Source organism: Esox lucius, chromosome 8 (assembly GCF_011004845.1).
Source record: "Esox lucius isolate fEsoLuc1 chromosome 8, fEsoLuc1.pri, whole genome shotgun sequence".
Taxonomy (NCBI): domain Eukaryota; kingdom Metazoa; phylum Chordata; class Actinopteri; order Esociformes; family Esocidae; genus Esox; species Esox lucius.
Window position 1 is genome coordinate 16,692,167 of NC_047576.1, and position 16,604 is coordinate 16,708,770.

At 40.5% G+C, this 16,604-nt stretch overlaps 1 protein-coding gene across 2 annotated transcripts in view; it reads right to left on the minus strand.

The window, feature by feature from the left end:
• si:ch211-51h4.2 overlaps window positions 1-16,604 on the minus strand; it is a 99,765-nt gene that overhangs the window by 11,442 nt on the left and 71,719 nt on the right. For both annotated transcript variants that reach the window (XM_020049289.2, XM_034293795.1), the window contains one exon: window positions 7,104-7,146. In XM_020049289.2, the coding sequence (XP_019904848.1) occupies window positions 7,104-7,146 (43 nt within the window). The remainder of the gene's footprint in view (window positions 1-7,103; window positions 7,147-16,604) is intronic.

The following is a 16,604-nucleotide window of genomic DNA, read 5'->3' on the forward strand; positions in this document are numbered from 1 at the left end:
ACTCCTGAGTTTTTAACTTGACTTGACTTCTCTGAGGAAGGTGGTAACATCCTGCTGAACCCAAGAAGCAACATACTCCATGGCTATGTCATCACAGATAATGACAGATCTGCACCCCAGACTTCATCATGTTCCAGCTCTCAGAAACTGTCATACCATACTGCACCATACCTCCTGCTGTCGCCTTCAGCTTTGGCAAATCTCATTAGGCTTCTCTTATGCGCTCATTTGCATAATCCCTTCCCATATTTTGCAGCTTCAGACACTCAATCACCCGTAATTACATATACATCAAGGTTGGCACCACAGCAACTCAAATCAACAGCTTGTATTGTTGTCGAATAACACTGCGAGCATTCCATTAATAAAAAGCTTTGTTGAACCGGGCTCCGTTTTTTTTGTCAGATGTGTTGTCCCCCTAAGGGTTAGGGTCCTGGTAATGCTTGACCTGGAAGAAGACGACCTCTTCGCTGGGCTGGTCAAGACCCCATCACCCTCAGATCGGTGGTTTATAGCAGAAGTGGTGGGGCGAATGGGGTATCTACACTTCATGATATTCAAACTAGGAGATTTTCAAACTTCAGGCAACTTGTCTCTGGCCCTTGAGAGCACTTTCAAGTTTGAAAGTGAAGAGAATGCGTTTTGATTACTGATGCGGATGTTCTGCTTTAGAATTAGTCTTGAAGCGGTCATGGACTTGATAATGTTTGGACCTTATTGGAAGTGTTTACTGATGAACTACTTGGGGAAAAGGCCTTGATGAAAACAGACAGGGTACTTCTTTCCCTACTAAAAAGCTATGTACAGCAGAAGGTGCCTGACATGACTGAACTTGCAGTTGATATAAATATGGTTCTGTTTTAATCCAAAGTAAGACAAATTACTATGACAAAATGGGAGCATGCTCTACAAGGATCAAGGAAGATGGCAGAAAACATGTTAGGAAGAATAGTAATATTGCAGTCTGACACAATCTTCTGCAAAGTAAATCAACTGTCAAAACATTTACAATAACCTCTCTAAGTATACCTTATTTATTTATATTTATACATTTACTTTACAGAGAAATTGCCACTCTGAATGGCATTCCATGAATGTGGGGCAAAATACTCAAAAACAGTTTTACCCAGTTCTGAATAGGTCCTTCGTACCTCAGCACTATCCAGTCTTGAAAGTGTGTTTGGTAAATACTATTTTTCCAACAAATGTTCTCTGTTAGATAGTTAAGAAGTTTGTACATAACTGCCTTATATAAAAACATCAACCAACGTCTGGTCTTTCTAGATGTCAGTGACTCCAGCCAACTGAAGCATAAAAATGACAGTGATCAGTGTGAACATTTGCACCAGTTATAAGACAATGATAGATTGCATCCATAGATTTTAGTACAGAAGCTGAGGCAGGCATATACAGAATATCAACATAATCTAGTAGCAACATAAAAGTTGCTTACACAACACACTTTCCATGTTGACATGAGAGACATGATATCCTATAAAATAATTTTTTTTTAATCTTTAGCTTTGACCAACACACTAACATGTGTTTTAAAAGAGATTTTTCATCTAACACAATCCCAAGGTATTTGTAAAAAGAAACCCGTTCTATAAAAGTAGCATTTAGAGGAGTCATTTTTGGGTCATTCAAAGATAAGCTCTGTGACCTAAAAAATAGCATGACCTACGGTCCAAAAGACATGTTAACAGTTTGGAAATCAGATTGACGACTTGTTCCAGAGAGGGAGCTCTAGCGTATAGTGCTGTTTAATCAGCATAAAAAGGAAATGCACAATATCATAAAGAGTTACACATTTCATAAATATATAGAATGAACAAATCAGGACACATAATTTAACCCCGTGGAACAGCTTTGTGGACTACAAAAAATTAAGATTTAATTCCACCAGCTACAATAAACGTTCTAAGGTAATTTTGAAACCAGAGGCAAGTGAATATGGGTGAACGTAAGATAACGATCATCAGCTGATGACAAATCACTGAAACAGAACAGTCACAGTGGAGTGTTAAATGGCTCTGTTTATGTCAGCCAGGTCACTGCTATTGTTCTACACACTAAGTATCCACCAAGTGTACCAATTAGCACATTAGCCAAACCCTAGGTAAAGTAATTGCTGCATGTTTTCATTAGAGCCCCAGGAACTCATTACTGGTTTATCTGCGCAGTTCCACTGTAATTGATTCAAAACATATCCTGATCACATCAAACCAGCATATCGCCATCATACCCTATTATCTCGCCCTGTTCCGAATCACTGCACATACAGAGACGTTGGAGGGGGAGACGAAAGAGAATCAGTGAAAACAGGCGCGGGGAACGTATTGGCTAGAGATATGTTCTCTTAAAGCAACTCCGTTATTTCACCTACTGATGGGGTAAGCATTTCTTGATTGTTTTGTAAATGGAAGAGGCCCAGGCTGTTTTGTTGACATAAATAATAGCGTGTTATATTCCAGAAACGTGCCCAAACCCCATCTGTGCGCTTGGCCAGGCCAAGTGCGGAGGCAGGGTAGACTGGCGGTTAGAGCATCTGACCAGTAACCGAACGGTTACAAGATTGAATCCCCAATCTGGCAAGGTGAAACATCATGTGTTCTGCCCAGGCACAGCAGTAAACCCTAATTGCTCCCCAGATGTTGCTGTAAATGAGAACGTATATTCACTATGACTGTCTAAGTTCTAGTAACATAGCTTAGTACCTTATGCATTTAGCCCCCCATTAATGGAATTTGAGAATAATTTAAGAGAGACATAAATATTTGGTTGAAATATTGCATCTATCTTGGGTGCAACATTGTCTATCAAAGGTCCAACCATCCATCTTCAAAACTACATTTTGCAGTCCCCCACCTTAGCACCATTAGCACTATGGGTTGGGATGTGGAGCAAAATGATGGTAGACGATGAGTTAGTAGAACTATGGGATCAAAGACCAGCAACATTCTATTTAGATTTGCATGGGCTACAAATAGATGGGGGCAGTTAAAATAAGGCCAACTCTTGACAGCTTCTGCACTCTTCATTCCAAGTCCAACAGTCCATAGTTAATAATAAAACATTATCTCTTTCACATAATGGACTGCATTTTAAACAGAACAAATTGTTTATTCAGGGCCACATTTGAACATGATTTATCACAATTAACGACAGGAGATTACATGATGAATTGCGTTCATTATTTTGTTTGACAGCAATAGTTTGTAAAAAAAAAAAAAGAGATCACAGGGTCTACATGAGACAACTTTAATAAAACACACCGCCTCTTCAGATGCCCTGTGACCACAAGCAGACAGTACAGTTGAAACAATCCATCATTTCACTAAAGCCTGGTATTCCTCTTAGGAGGAGTGTGTTGAGGGAATAACGTAAGGTGACACTGTACAAGCCTGTTTGCTGCTGGGGGAAAGAGGGAATGGGATAGGAGGACCAGGGCTCTGGGGAGCTGGATCCTGATAGCACACTCTCGCCAGAGCGGTTGAGTTACAGCTGTCACTCACACAGCCTGTTTGCTATTGTGAGTTGCCACTTAATCCCCATGGGCACGGTGACAGATTGAGTGCGCTAGCAAGGTAACCCACACATTCAGTAACAGAGAAAGACACGCGCACAGACTGTTGACACACACACACAGTGCACAATACATGTTTTACTATCCTTGTAAGAGCACACACACACAATCGCACACTTTCACATATAATAGTTGATGTGCTCTATGTCTAGAGGTGTACAGAGGGCATATTTACGAGAGGTATGGTAGATTAAGAACTGGTGCAGAGGGATCGGGCAAGGTTCATTATGATGAAGTCAGCGTACAGAACGGCACCACCACAACAACAACCACGTAGCAGGGTTCAGACCGCCCCCCCTGACGTTAACCGTGTCAATCCAGCCGAGCCAATCACAGCGCTAACCCATCCACAACCTACCTCATACCAGACCAAGGTGCTGCAAGGTTAGATCAGGTCAGACGGCGTTGGAGAGGTTAATCCCCCGCAGATAAACTGACAGATAAGATCACATCCAGTTTTTCCATTCCAACTGAGGTGAAGTGATTGTGAGACTTTAGAATGTGCAGTGTCTTACAGATGTATTGAGCAGAAAATCTTTTACTGACACATACAAAAAGAAATGTGAACCCGAACGTTGTTAACAATATTTACCTCACATACCAAAAAATGGCCCACTCTCTCACTTGTAACTTGAGTCATTTCTGTGCTATTAGAATCTCGAGGCAGACGGTATTTAAACTTGTAAAGGTATTTAAAAACTCCTGTTCAGTTGAAGGTTAGATAATTAGGCTGTAGAGTGCTTGACTGGTTTGTCTATGTGAGTGAAAGGAGACCTTTCATCTCTGGGGCACCCTGTAATACATCATCATTTGGCTGGAGGCTGGAATCTAGTCATGAGAGGTGGAGTCAGATGACAGAGCTACACAACTACAGGAAAGGGTCTTCACACTGATTTATCCAACATGACTATCAAGACAGCAGTAAGCATGCATGCAAGCAAAGGGATGTTACACCCAACTGACAGAAAAGGAATGTTAAGTATTATGCGACAGAATGTGACAAAAAAGAAAAGGAAAAAAGCGATAATGAATAATTCATTCTCCATCCCGAAAGCACAGATACGACAGACACGTTGTCTCCCTGACTTTCCTTCTGGTGTTGCTGTTGTTTGCAGACAGGGTGAGATAATGTGGATGATGGCTTCACGTTCGATATGATCGTAATGCTCTAAATGATGCACTGAGAGACTATTGATCATGGCATGTTGGTATGCACAATGCAAGCTTTTCAGTGATAACCTTCAAAGTTGAAGTAACTGACGGGACTAAATATCTCCGGAGTCGAAAGCTTAATAAATGCTTCATACATGGGGTATATAAGGGAATACAGTGGATATAAAAAGTCTACACACCCCTGATTTTTGTAATGTAATAGATTGAGACCAAGATAAATCATGTCAGAACTTTTTCCACTCTTAATGTGACCTATAATGTGAACAATTCAATTGAAAAACAAACTGAAATCTTCAAGCGGGAAAAATGAAAAATAAATTGTATAAGTGTGCACTCCTCTTATAACTGGGGATGTGGCTGTGTTCAGAATTAACCAATCACATTCAAACTTATGTCAAATAGAAGTCATTACACACCTACCATCATTTAAGGTGACTCTGATTAATCACAAATAAAGTTCAGCTATTCTAGTAGTATTTTCCTGACATTTTCTTAGTTGCATCTCAGAGCAAAAGCCATGGTCCGCAGAAAGCTTCCAAAGCATCAGAGGGATCTCATTGTTGAAAAATATCAGTCGGGAGAAGAAAATATGGCACAACAGAGACATTACCAAGAACTGGACGTCCCTCCAAAATTTACGAAAAGACGAGAAGAAAACTGGTCAGGGAGACTTCCAAGAGGCCTACAGCAACATTAAAGGAACTGCAGGAATTTCTGGCAAGTACTGGCTGTGTGCTACATGTGACAACAATCTCCCATATTCTTCATATGAATGGGCTATGTGGTAGGGTGGTCCCCAAAAGCACGTGGGAAAATGTGTTATGGTCTGATTAAACCAAGGTTGAACTTTTTGGCCATAATTCCAAAAGGTATGTTTGGCGCTAAAACAACACTGCACATCACCCAAAGAACACCATACCCACAGTGAAGCACGTTGGTGGCAGCCTAATGCTTTGGGGCTGTTTTTCTTCAGCTGGAACCGGGGCTTTAGTCAGGGTGGAGGGAATTATGAACAGTTCCAAATACCAGGTAATTTTGGCACAGAACCTTCAGGCATCCATTAGAAAGCTGAAAATGAAGAGGAATTCACCTTTCAGCATGACAATGACCCAAAGCAGACATCCAAAACCACAAAAGCATGGCTTCACCAGACTTATACAACCAGGTTATTGAGATTTAAAATGTTTTCCCCTCAAAGATTTCAGTTAGTTTTTCAATAGAATTTTTCTCGTTATAGGTCACATTAAAGGTGGAAAAAGTTTGTCACATTCTTTTACATCATTTTAACAGGGCATTTACTGGCATTTTAACAGGGGTGTGTAGACTTTTTATATCCACTGTACATGCTCTTCATAGGCTTTTTATTTGCTGTATATGAGACAATATGGGAGAAACAAATCCGTTCCACTAGTGCTTAAAGCTCAAGCAAATTAAAGGGTTCTAGTGTGCTTGACGATATTTGAAATGATGCATACATTATTCATGTGTGATTCACATCTCTCCTCCCTCTGCGATGATGTTTAGAAAACAGGATGATACAGAAAAAGAAATGTTTTCACGCTTGAACTGCCACAGCAAAGCCAAAAAAAACTGTTTACACCTCTCTCTCTCTCTCTCTCTCTTTCTCTCTCTCTCTCGTGTATACTGTACGTTTTCTTTGGAGGACTACCATACTATCCGTGCACTCATCTCATTCCAAGCAATAGCAGACAATTCATTTGGTTTCCCTCCCCATTTTAACAATGTATTAACCTTGAAATGTTGCAGATGCACTGTGATATTACCCTCTAAAGCCATGTATATATTACAATTGGTGTTACATTGCTATTGTGTGTTTTTCCAAAAGCCATTTTGCTCAGTTGACATTGGATTTGAACACTGACTGACACAGGATCACCATTGAGCCATTGGTATATGGTGTATAATACCACATTATGTACAAACAGTTTACAAACATTTCTGCCGTATTAAAATTTCCAGTGAAACAGATTACCTCTCGTAGTTAGTATTTTCTCACTCACTTTCTATAGATTCTAAAATATTGTGGTTTACCTTAAATCAACTCCTTTAGGCCTGACTGTTTACAATCCTCATGACCAATAAATATGTATTGAGTTAGCATTCACCATACAAATAACTGCACATATTACACATTAATATATAACCTATTAATAATGACCAATTTGTCACTGAATTAGTTAACACAAACCATGTTTTGACCAAAAACTACATGTGACAGAGATTGTTGACACTGTATTATAATGAACAGCATGGCAGGCTAAGATCTTGCACCTTACATGGCTCTACAGGATGAGTGTAAAAGTGACCAGGAACATTTTCCTACCTTTGTTAGTGGGATTGCTGCAATTTCTCCTGCTTTTTCTGACCTGTAGGAAGTAGAAAACAATTGAGATTTGTCATTAATAATATTTCTACTTAAATGATCAATCTTATACTCCTGAGGAAACGTTTCCAGACACTTGCCATTGGTACAGCATTGCAATAATCCCTACACTTGCAAAGGATTCATATGGGTCCTTCAGCTCTCCCTGTGGGGAACCCTTTTTAGGTTCCTGGTTAAACCATTTTTGGTTTCGGGTTTAAGATTTTGGTTTGAAGTAGAATCATTTAAGGTTTCCTTGTAGAAGCAAAAAGGTTTTTCTCTAGAAGAAAACGAGTTCCCTCACAGGGTCTTTTTTGTGTATATTTCCTTTTTTGTATTGTCAGCCATGATAGGAACTATCATTCTTAAAAAACCCAAAATAAATATAATTGCAGGAAAGCATTGTGTTGATGTGTTATAGCCTTCATATTTCTGGCACAGGAGAATAAAACATTGAGGAGTGTGGTGTAAGACAGCAGTAACCAGGGGTGCTTTACTCCCTTCTGCTCTGCAGGTCCTTTGTGCATTGTGCCCGCATAATTTCCGTTCCCAGGATGAGGAGGCTGATTCTTCTCACAGTTTGCTGCACACATTTGCATCCCTTGAAACAAACTCCCAGACAGTTCCAGTGGCAGAGCAAATTATTAGTTGTTTACCTTTGGGAGAAATGGGCACAAAGCATTCGTCTTTCTAACGAGTTGGTTGATGAAATAGATCAAAAGCTCATCTGAAGGTTATGTCCTAGATATCCTTTAGTCTATATTGCTTTGGTGGCTTTTTGTGTGGATTTCAATTAGCTACAAATATAAACAGATACTTCAGGGCAGGCCAATTCCCTTATAATACTGTACATCTAATTGATGGCTTTGTATAGCTTCTAAGCACTAGCTTAATTGGAGCAGGCTGGATTTTCACCATAAATCAAGATCATGTGAATATAGGCTAATTGGTTTTCTGTTAGTGGTTCCTGTTAGTAGTAGGTACAACTGGTCAACAGCACACTTCTAGTTAAGCATACAGTCACATAAAATGTCAAACATCCCATAAGGAGAGCGTGCAAAATAACAGATTATCACCTAGGTTTTCTGTTAGTAGGCATATTCCAACATGAAAACTAGGGAACTGTCTGTGAAAGATAGCCAAGCAATTTGGATACAAAAGAAAAGTGGAACTCAATTAGAACCATCGCACAAATGTTGAGAATAGCCAAATCAACAGTTTGGAATGTCTAGAAAAAGAAAGAAACCAATGGTGTGTTCAGCAATAGGTAACAACTAGGTTGGCCAAGGGAAACAACAGCAGTTGATGACAAAAAATCAACTACAGCGGTGAATTACAACCCTAAAATAAGTGTCAGTGAAATCACCAACAACCTCCAGAATGCTGGGGTAAAAGTATCACAATACTGTTCGCAGAAAACTTGAGCAGCAGAATTATAAATGCTACACAGCCAGATGCAAACCTCTGATCAACAAAAAAAAAAAAACGTGGACAATTTGGAAAAGTGCAGAGATTAGCCAGTAGAGTTTTGGAGCAGAGTAGGATTAGACGAAGAGAGAGATAAGACGAAGATGAACCTTAATCAAAGCAATGGGAAGGCAAAACTGTGGAGAAACGAAAGGAACTGCAGATGATCTAAAGAATGCCACCACATCTGTGAAGCATGGTGGAGGTAGTGTAATAGTATGGGCTAGCATAGCTGCCCCTGGAACTGGCTCACTCATCTTTATTAATGATATAACGACTGATGGTAGCAGCAAAATGAATACACGTGTACAGAAGGACCTTGGCAACCAATGTACTAGAGAAAATGGCACCAGACTCATTGGGCGGTGCATTACAGTGCAACACGACGATGACCCAAAATACACCATAACATACCAACTCAACCAAGATGTTCATTAGGGGAAAAATATGGAAAGTTTAACATCCAACTGAATATACATTTCACTTGCTGAAGAGGAGAATAAAGTCAGAAACTCCCCCAAACAACAAACAGCTCAACATGGCTGCACTAAAGGCTTGGCAAAGCATCTCAAAGGATGATACCAAGAGTTTTATTATGTCAGTGGGTTGCAATCTGACTGATTGTATTGCTTGCAACGGATTTACTAACCTTTATACTTCTTACATTTGCATTAAGTTGAATTGTGCCAATACTTATACTAGCATGACATGGGGGATGGAACTCCAACAGCGCAGATCTTTGTTGGTGAACAATTCAATTGTTGCAACAGAAAAAAATAAAAAAGGTGATAGCCTATACTTTGGCCTCATATTCATCTTTTAATCACATTTTTATATACCTTAAGTGTAAGCAAAGTAAGGCAATTTTGACTACTGTCCCAGTATTTATGGAGGGCACTATGTCCATGTGTAGTTCCAGGTTAAGAAACCCTTGCCTGAAATATTTCACCTTTTCTACAGCTTTACCAAGTATATCATGTTAGTGATGGTCAAAATGTGCAACATTAGTGAGTCTTAATCAACATATTGGTCATTTAAAAAGCCTGTGTTATTGCCAAGGAGAGACTTGATCTGCAAAGTGTTTTTTTTCTAATTAGGCTAGTGTTTTACTTGCAGGACTATTCATTTTTTATTAGGCTTATGGAATTCTCATTCTTCCTTCTGTGTTTACTTCATGTGTTTAGTCGCTGTAACCAATCCACAATGTGCTCAAATACTGTGGTCAGACAAACTGGCAGCTCTTTAGCAAAGGTTTTCCATGACTCACCCAATAAAAAAAGTTTATCCCTGACATCATTGTTGAGCATGAGCAAGCAACAATATGTGGAGGACAAAACAATAACTTTGATTGAAAACCATCTGCTCTATGTAAGTTTGTATTACTTTCTTAGTCCAACTTAATACAAATAATGTGAAATAAATGAAACAAATAGTATTACTATAAGTAGTTAAGTACTCGAAATTTGCAGTGGACATACAGTCACTTGGGAGGCACCAACCTTCAATAAAAAACTTAACCATATGAGTGTGGTAACACATCATGCCCATATAAAAATAATCTTTATTTTGATATCAGCAAAAATTTATGAGTCTGGGAGGGGTTACAAAGTAATTTCCAAGCAATTCAAAGTATAGCAATCCATTGTCCGACAGATCATCTACAAATGAAGAAACTTTCAGACCATTGGCACTCTACAAAAGACATGTTGTCCCACCAAATTCAGCCCAAGAGGTAAATGAAAGATACCCTTAGAGACTGCTGTGGGCAACCACTAAAGTTCTTACAGTCCACTCTCGCCACAATCAGTTACAAAATGCAACTGGCAGAAGGAGACTGCAAAATGTGGCAGCATTGAAGGTCAGAAAGGAAAATAACAATATCAAGACAAAACCTTGGTTAAAGTCCAAATTAGTTTTCAATACCAATAAATCAATCACATTTATTTTATAAAGCCTTTTTTCAGTTGCTGTCACAAAGTGGATTTATAAATACCCAGCCTGAAACTCCAAAGAGCAAGCAAAAACAGAGTTGGTGCACAGTGGCTACAAAACATTCCCTAGTAGGTTTGAAACTTACCTAGAGGTACCAGACTCTGTGGCCCAGTCCTGTTCTGACTGTGTCAGGTGAAGATGATAAGAATACAAGTCCTTTTGGAGCATTTCAATGTTTTCGAATTTTAAGATGACAAACAGGTCAATAATGTGGGCTTTGTCCAGAGTCTTTAAGCAGAATCCAATCAGCAGTATTACTAGGTGGACAAGGACAGGGAAAATCATGTGGACAGTGGCAGCAGGAATCTTCAAGCAGCAACATGATCTGCAACACAGCCAGGAGGACATTGGACAGGGACAGCCACGAGTCCCAAGGCACAGTCCAAGGGCCAGTGTCCTTCTAAGGATACCAGGAAAGCTAGAGAGAGCATTCCTTGGATTCAAAAGTATACCTGAATATACTTTTCAGACTGACGCTTGTCCCACATCACATAATCAAATGCAACATGAACAATTTGGACTTAAGACAGGACAGACAGACCCTAGACCTCCTGCACATTAATATAGCTGTGTAAAAATAGGGGCTGAAATAGGGGGGTCCAAAGACACAATGCTTGCAGACCATTGGCATTATACAGTTGTCAATTTGTTGAGGTAATCGGAAGATGTCACCCAATGTTTCCTGAAGCACATCTTACAAGTTGAACTGGCAATTTCCACTATTGGAAATTGGCTCCAATCATGTGCTGTCCACAGGGTATGACATGACGTTGCAAAATGCCGTGATAGCTTTCCTTCTTCAAGAAGGCCAGCATCTCAGAGTTGCCTCCTCATTGTTCACGTTGAGACTAGTGTTTTGCGGGTACTATTTAATGAGACTGCCAGTTGAGGACCTGTGAGGCATCTGTTTCTCAGACTAGACACTATAATGTATTTGTCCTCTTGCTCAGAGGTGCACCGGGGCCTCCCACTACTCTTTCTATTCTGGGTTAGAGTCAGTTGGCACTGTCCAGTTAAGGGAATAGTACACAGCATTGTATGAGATCATCAGTACATTGGTGTTACCCCCTTTGTTCCAGCTCCCATTTGTGGCCTGTTGCGGCTCCAGCGGTCGACGTCACCGGTCTACTATAAACTCTCTTCACACTCCTGCGACTGGCACCTTCTATACCTACGCACGCAACACCTGGCAATTTCTCACAAGGAATTCTATTCAATTTTGAGCCTCTAAACAAACCCAAAATTGCTGATGCTCCAGATACTCAACTAGCCTAAAGGTGGCAAGTTTTATATCTTCTTTAATCAGCACAAGTTTTTAGCTGTGCTAACATAATTGCAAAAGGGGTTTCTAATGCTTAATAAGCCGTTTAAAATTAGAAACCTGGACTATCATACACAATGTGCCATTGGAACACAGGACTGATGTTTGCTGATAATGGGCCTCTGAATGCCAATGAAGAAATTCCATTACAACCTAGCTGTTTCCAGCTACAGTAATCATTTAGAACATAAAACATTTCTACACTGTATTTCCAATCAATTTGATGTTATTTTAGTTGACAAAAATGTTGCTTTTCTATTGAAAACAACTACATTTCTAAGTGACCTCAAACTTCTGAATGCTAGTGTATATACACACTGATGAGCCAAAACTTTATGTGCAGTTGGTCCTCTGTATGCCGCCAAAAAAGTTGAGATCTGGGGAATATGGAGGCCATGCTGACCCCTGTCCACTGCCAAAAGCGCCTACAATGGGCATGTGAGCATCAGAACTGGACCACGGAATAATGGAAGAAGGTGGCCTGGTCTGATGAATCACATTGGCCTCTTTCAGCAGGATAATGCGCCCTGCCACAAAGCAAAAATGGTTCAGTAATGGTTTGAGGAACACAACAATGAGTTCAAGGTGTTGACTTGGCCTTCAAATTCCCCAATCCAATCGAGCATCTGTGGGATGTGCTGAACATACGTTTCCTGTAGTTCTTGACCAGGTTTGCACACACTGCAGCAGGGATTTTGGCCCACTCCTCCATACAGACCTTCTCCAGATCTTTCAGATTTCGGGGCTGTCACTGGGCAATACGGACTTTCAGCTCCCTCCAAATATTTTCTATTGGGTTCAGGTCTGGAGACTGGCTAAGCCACTCCAAGACCTTGAGATGCTTCTTATGGAGCCACTCCTTAGTTGCCCTGGCTGTGTGTTTCGGGTCGTTGTCATGCTGGAAGACCCAGCCACGACCCATCTTCAATGCTCTTACTGAGGGAAGGAGGTTGTTGGCCAAGATCTCGCGATACATGGCCCCATCCATCCTCCCCTCAATACGGTGCAGGTGTCCTGTTCCCTTTGCAGAAAAGCATCCCCAAAGGATGATGTTTCCACCTCAATACTTCATTGTTGGGATGGTGTTCTTGGGGTTGTACTCATCCTTCGTCTGCCTCCAAACACGGCGAGTGGAGTATAGACCAAAAAGCTCAATTTTTGTCTCGTCAGACCACATGACCTTCTCCCATTCCTCCTCTGGATCATCCAAATGGTCATTGGCAAACTTCAGACGGGCCTGGAAATGCGCTGGCCTGAGTAGGGGGAACTTGCGTGCGCTGCAGGATTTTAATCCATGACGGCGTAATGTGTTACTAATGGTTTTCTTTGAGACTGTGGTCCCAGCTCTCTTCAGGTCATTGACCAGGTCCTGCCGTGTTGTTCTGGGCTGATCCCTCACCTTCCTCCTGATCATTGATGCCCCACGAGGTGAGATCTTGCATGGAGCCCTAGACCGAGGGAGTTTGATCGTCATCTTGAACTTCCATTTTCTAATAATTGCGCCAACAGTTGTTGCCTTCTCACCAAGCTGCGTGCCTATTGTCCTGTAGCCCATCCCAGCCTTGTGCAGATTTACAATTTTATCCCTGATGTCCTTACACAGCTCTCTGGTCTTGGCCATTGTGGAGAGGTTGGAGTCTGTTTGATTGAGTGTGTGGACATGTGTCTTTTATACAGGTAATGAGTTCAAACAGGTGCAGTTAATACAGGTAATGAGTGAAGAACAGGAGGGCTTCTTAAAGAAAAACTAACAGGTCTGTGAGAGCCGGAATTCTTACTGGGTGGTAGGTGATCAAATACTTATTTCATGCAATAAAGTGCTAATTAATTCTTAAGAAATCACACAATGTGATTTTATGGATTTTTGTTTTAGATTATGTCTCTCACAGTTGAAGTGTACTTATGATAAAAGACCTCTACATGCTTTGTAAGTAGGAAAACCAGCAAAATCGGCAATTTATCAAATACTTGTTCTCCCCACTGTGTATATATATATGAAAATTATCTACATTCGACTTGACGGAGCTGAAGCAATGTTGCAAAGAATAATGGGTAATAACTGCTGTGTCCAAATTAAATCAATTTTGATATCATGATGTAACACAATAAAAATGTGAAAAGTTAAAGGGAGGTGAACATTGTATTTTTTTTTCAGAAAGCTACATAAGACTTAAACTGAAAGTTTAATTGCTAAATGATACATGGTTACATTTATTTAAGAAATTAAACTTTATCAATGGGCTAAGTATGTAGACAGAATAATAGAAACTATAAATTATTGTCCTTTCTTATACATCTGGTCAATTTTTCTTCCTCTGCTCCTGAGCTCATGTTTTTGTAGCTATGTCAAAAAAAGAATGTCAAATCAATTGTTGAGGACAGTACATTTCCACTGAAAGACAAATTCTGAATAAGCTCCAGTCACGGAAATAATCTCCCCACAGATTTAGTAGCAGTGTCAGCTAAAGTATGTATCTCTTTTAAGATTGAACTGAAGAGAAAATCCTAAGTTGCTTTCAGTAAGATGTTTAAAATATTTAACTAGGGCTCTTGTGAGCGAGACAGGTAATATGACATCCTCTATGACTTCCCGTGACTCCGGTGCAAATGAATTTCTGCGGCTTTAATTATTTCTTTCTCAGGACGCCTCTGGAGCCTACGTCTCTCTCGTCTCGGATTGTGTGAAACGTTCCGTGTCTGACCTTCAATTTCCACAATGTTCCACAGCTTTGCTAAGAAATTGGATGCCCCACATTTTAAAGAGCCCTGATGCCCTCACGGTTTTGTCCACCCAGTCTGTCAAATCTTTTGGTGGTAAAAGTAAAACCAAATCTGGGTGCACTTCTGCTGATCGACACAATCTGTGTTTGGGCCTAAATATGCAGGCTGGTTATAAAAACTGTTTTCGGAGTGCCATAAAGCCAAGCCTGCCTGCCGAGGTCGGGTCTGAAGAGCTACTTCAGCTTTGCACTTCAAGAGCAGTGAACAACAAACACTCCATGACCTTGGAGTAGAGAAAACAATTTGGGTGTAGACGTGGGGATGTAATCCTTTCAAATCCCTCAGCAAAGGTAAGTAAATCCTGCTAAACATTCTCTACCCGTCGGGGATGCCTTTGCCTTCATTATCATCCCAAAGGCAGGATTCTGTAAGGGAGAAGGAGGTGTTATAAACATGGTAGCATTGGGGGAGGGCAGATTTAGGGCTAACGGCTGAAATCTCGTCAAAGCACCGGCCAGGCTTTCAGGGGCAAACAGAGAGCACAGCAAACAGACCTGAATTTAACCACTACTGTACTTGTGCTTTACAGCTACTCATAAACACACATACATGCACACACCAACCCCCCCCCCCCCCCCCCCCCCCCCACCATAAAGTGATGCATTGTGGATTTGTGATAAAGCAGCTGGATCTTAAATATTGCCCACTCAAATCTCCAAGGACAATCAAAACAAAATTAGGATCCCTGCTGCCTCCATCTACAGATACACTGATAGGGAAAAATGGCAAGTGTTTCAGCTGCGTAATTATTTATTCTCCATGTGCTGGCAGATTGTTTACATGAAGTAAGAATAACTGAACCTAATCATGATGCTCAATGACTCCCTGGTTATAATGCCTGGCAGGGACTAGCCCTGCTGGGGGCACTGTTGCTCTGTTGAAGCAACAGTGGACAAGCCACCTGCATATGAGCCATTTTAGAAAACTAAACAAAACTTTTTTGATATGGATAAATGATGAAAAATACATTTGAGGGAGAAATAACTTAAATAAATGTAACATCATATTGAAAAGACCTGTTTTTCAAGTCCATATTATCCAAATGGCAGAATACTGTGCTGATCTGGTTCCTGTTAAAACCTCTCCTTACAATTTAATTGAATCCCCTGATTTTTATACAGTATTTTCAACAGTATCAACACAATTGGCTCCATATCTTCATAGGTAGGCCAGTAGATAAAACAGTTGCAGGGATGTCATGACATGCCTGGTATTCAACAATTACTTGGAGACACTTGGCTTTACATGTGCTTGACAAAATTAGCAGTGCTTTACATTAAAATGACTTAACATTACCACTGAATTGCTAGTTATAAGTGAGCGCATGTTATAGCACTGGTGTATGGATTAGCTGTGTGAATACCCCGAATTTGAATGTCATGTTTTTAAAGGACGTTTCCCCAGAGCACTGACAGTCAGTAGAAATGAAGTAGTCAAAGTCAGTGGACTGTAGGGGGATACATTTCCTCATTGTCTTTCATCTCCAAGGCAAACCCCTGACACTTGGTCCCCAACCAACCCCAGGGGTCTGCTATTCCCAAGTCTTACACAAACAACACTGAATAATTAATCTTAAAATCTTGCTTGATATATTATACATCCTACGAAACGCCCACATGCTCTCATTTATAGATGAAACCAGGGCATAGGAATATAAATAAAATAAAGACAACACTGTATGGATTGTAAGAAGGCTTGAGTGTCAGAGAGCTGGCTGAATCATAGAGCCTGAGGAACAAGAAAATGTAGACTGGGCAAATCACATCTCATGCCTTCAACCATGAACAGAGGTAAGATAGGACAGAAACAAACAAAAAAGTCTGCACTCCCTACTGTATATTATTTTAATTTCCTAAAACACCCTGTTCAGTGTTGGAAAAGGTGACAGGCCACAGAAACCA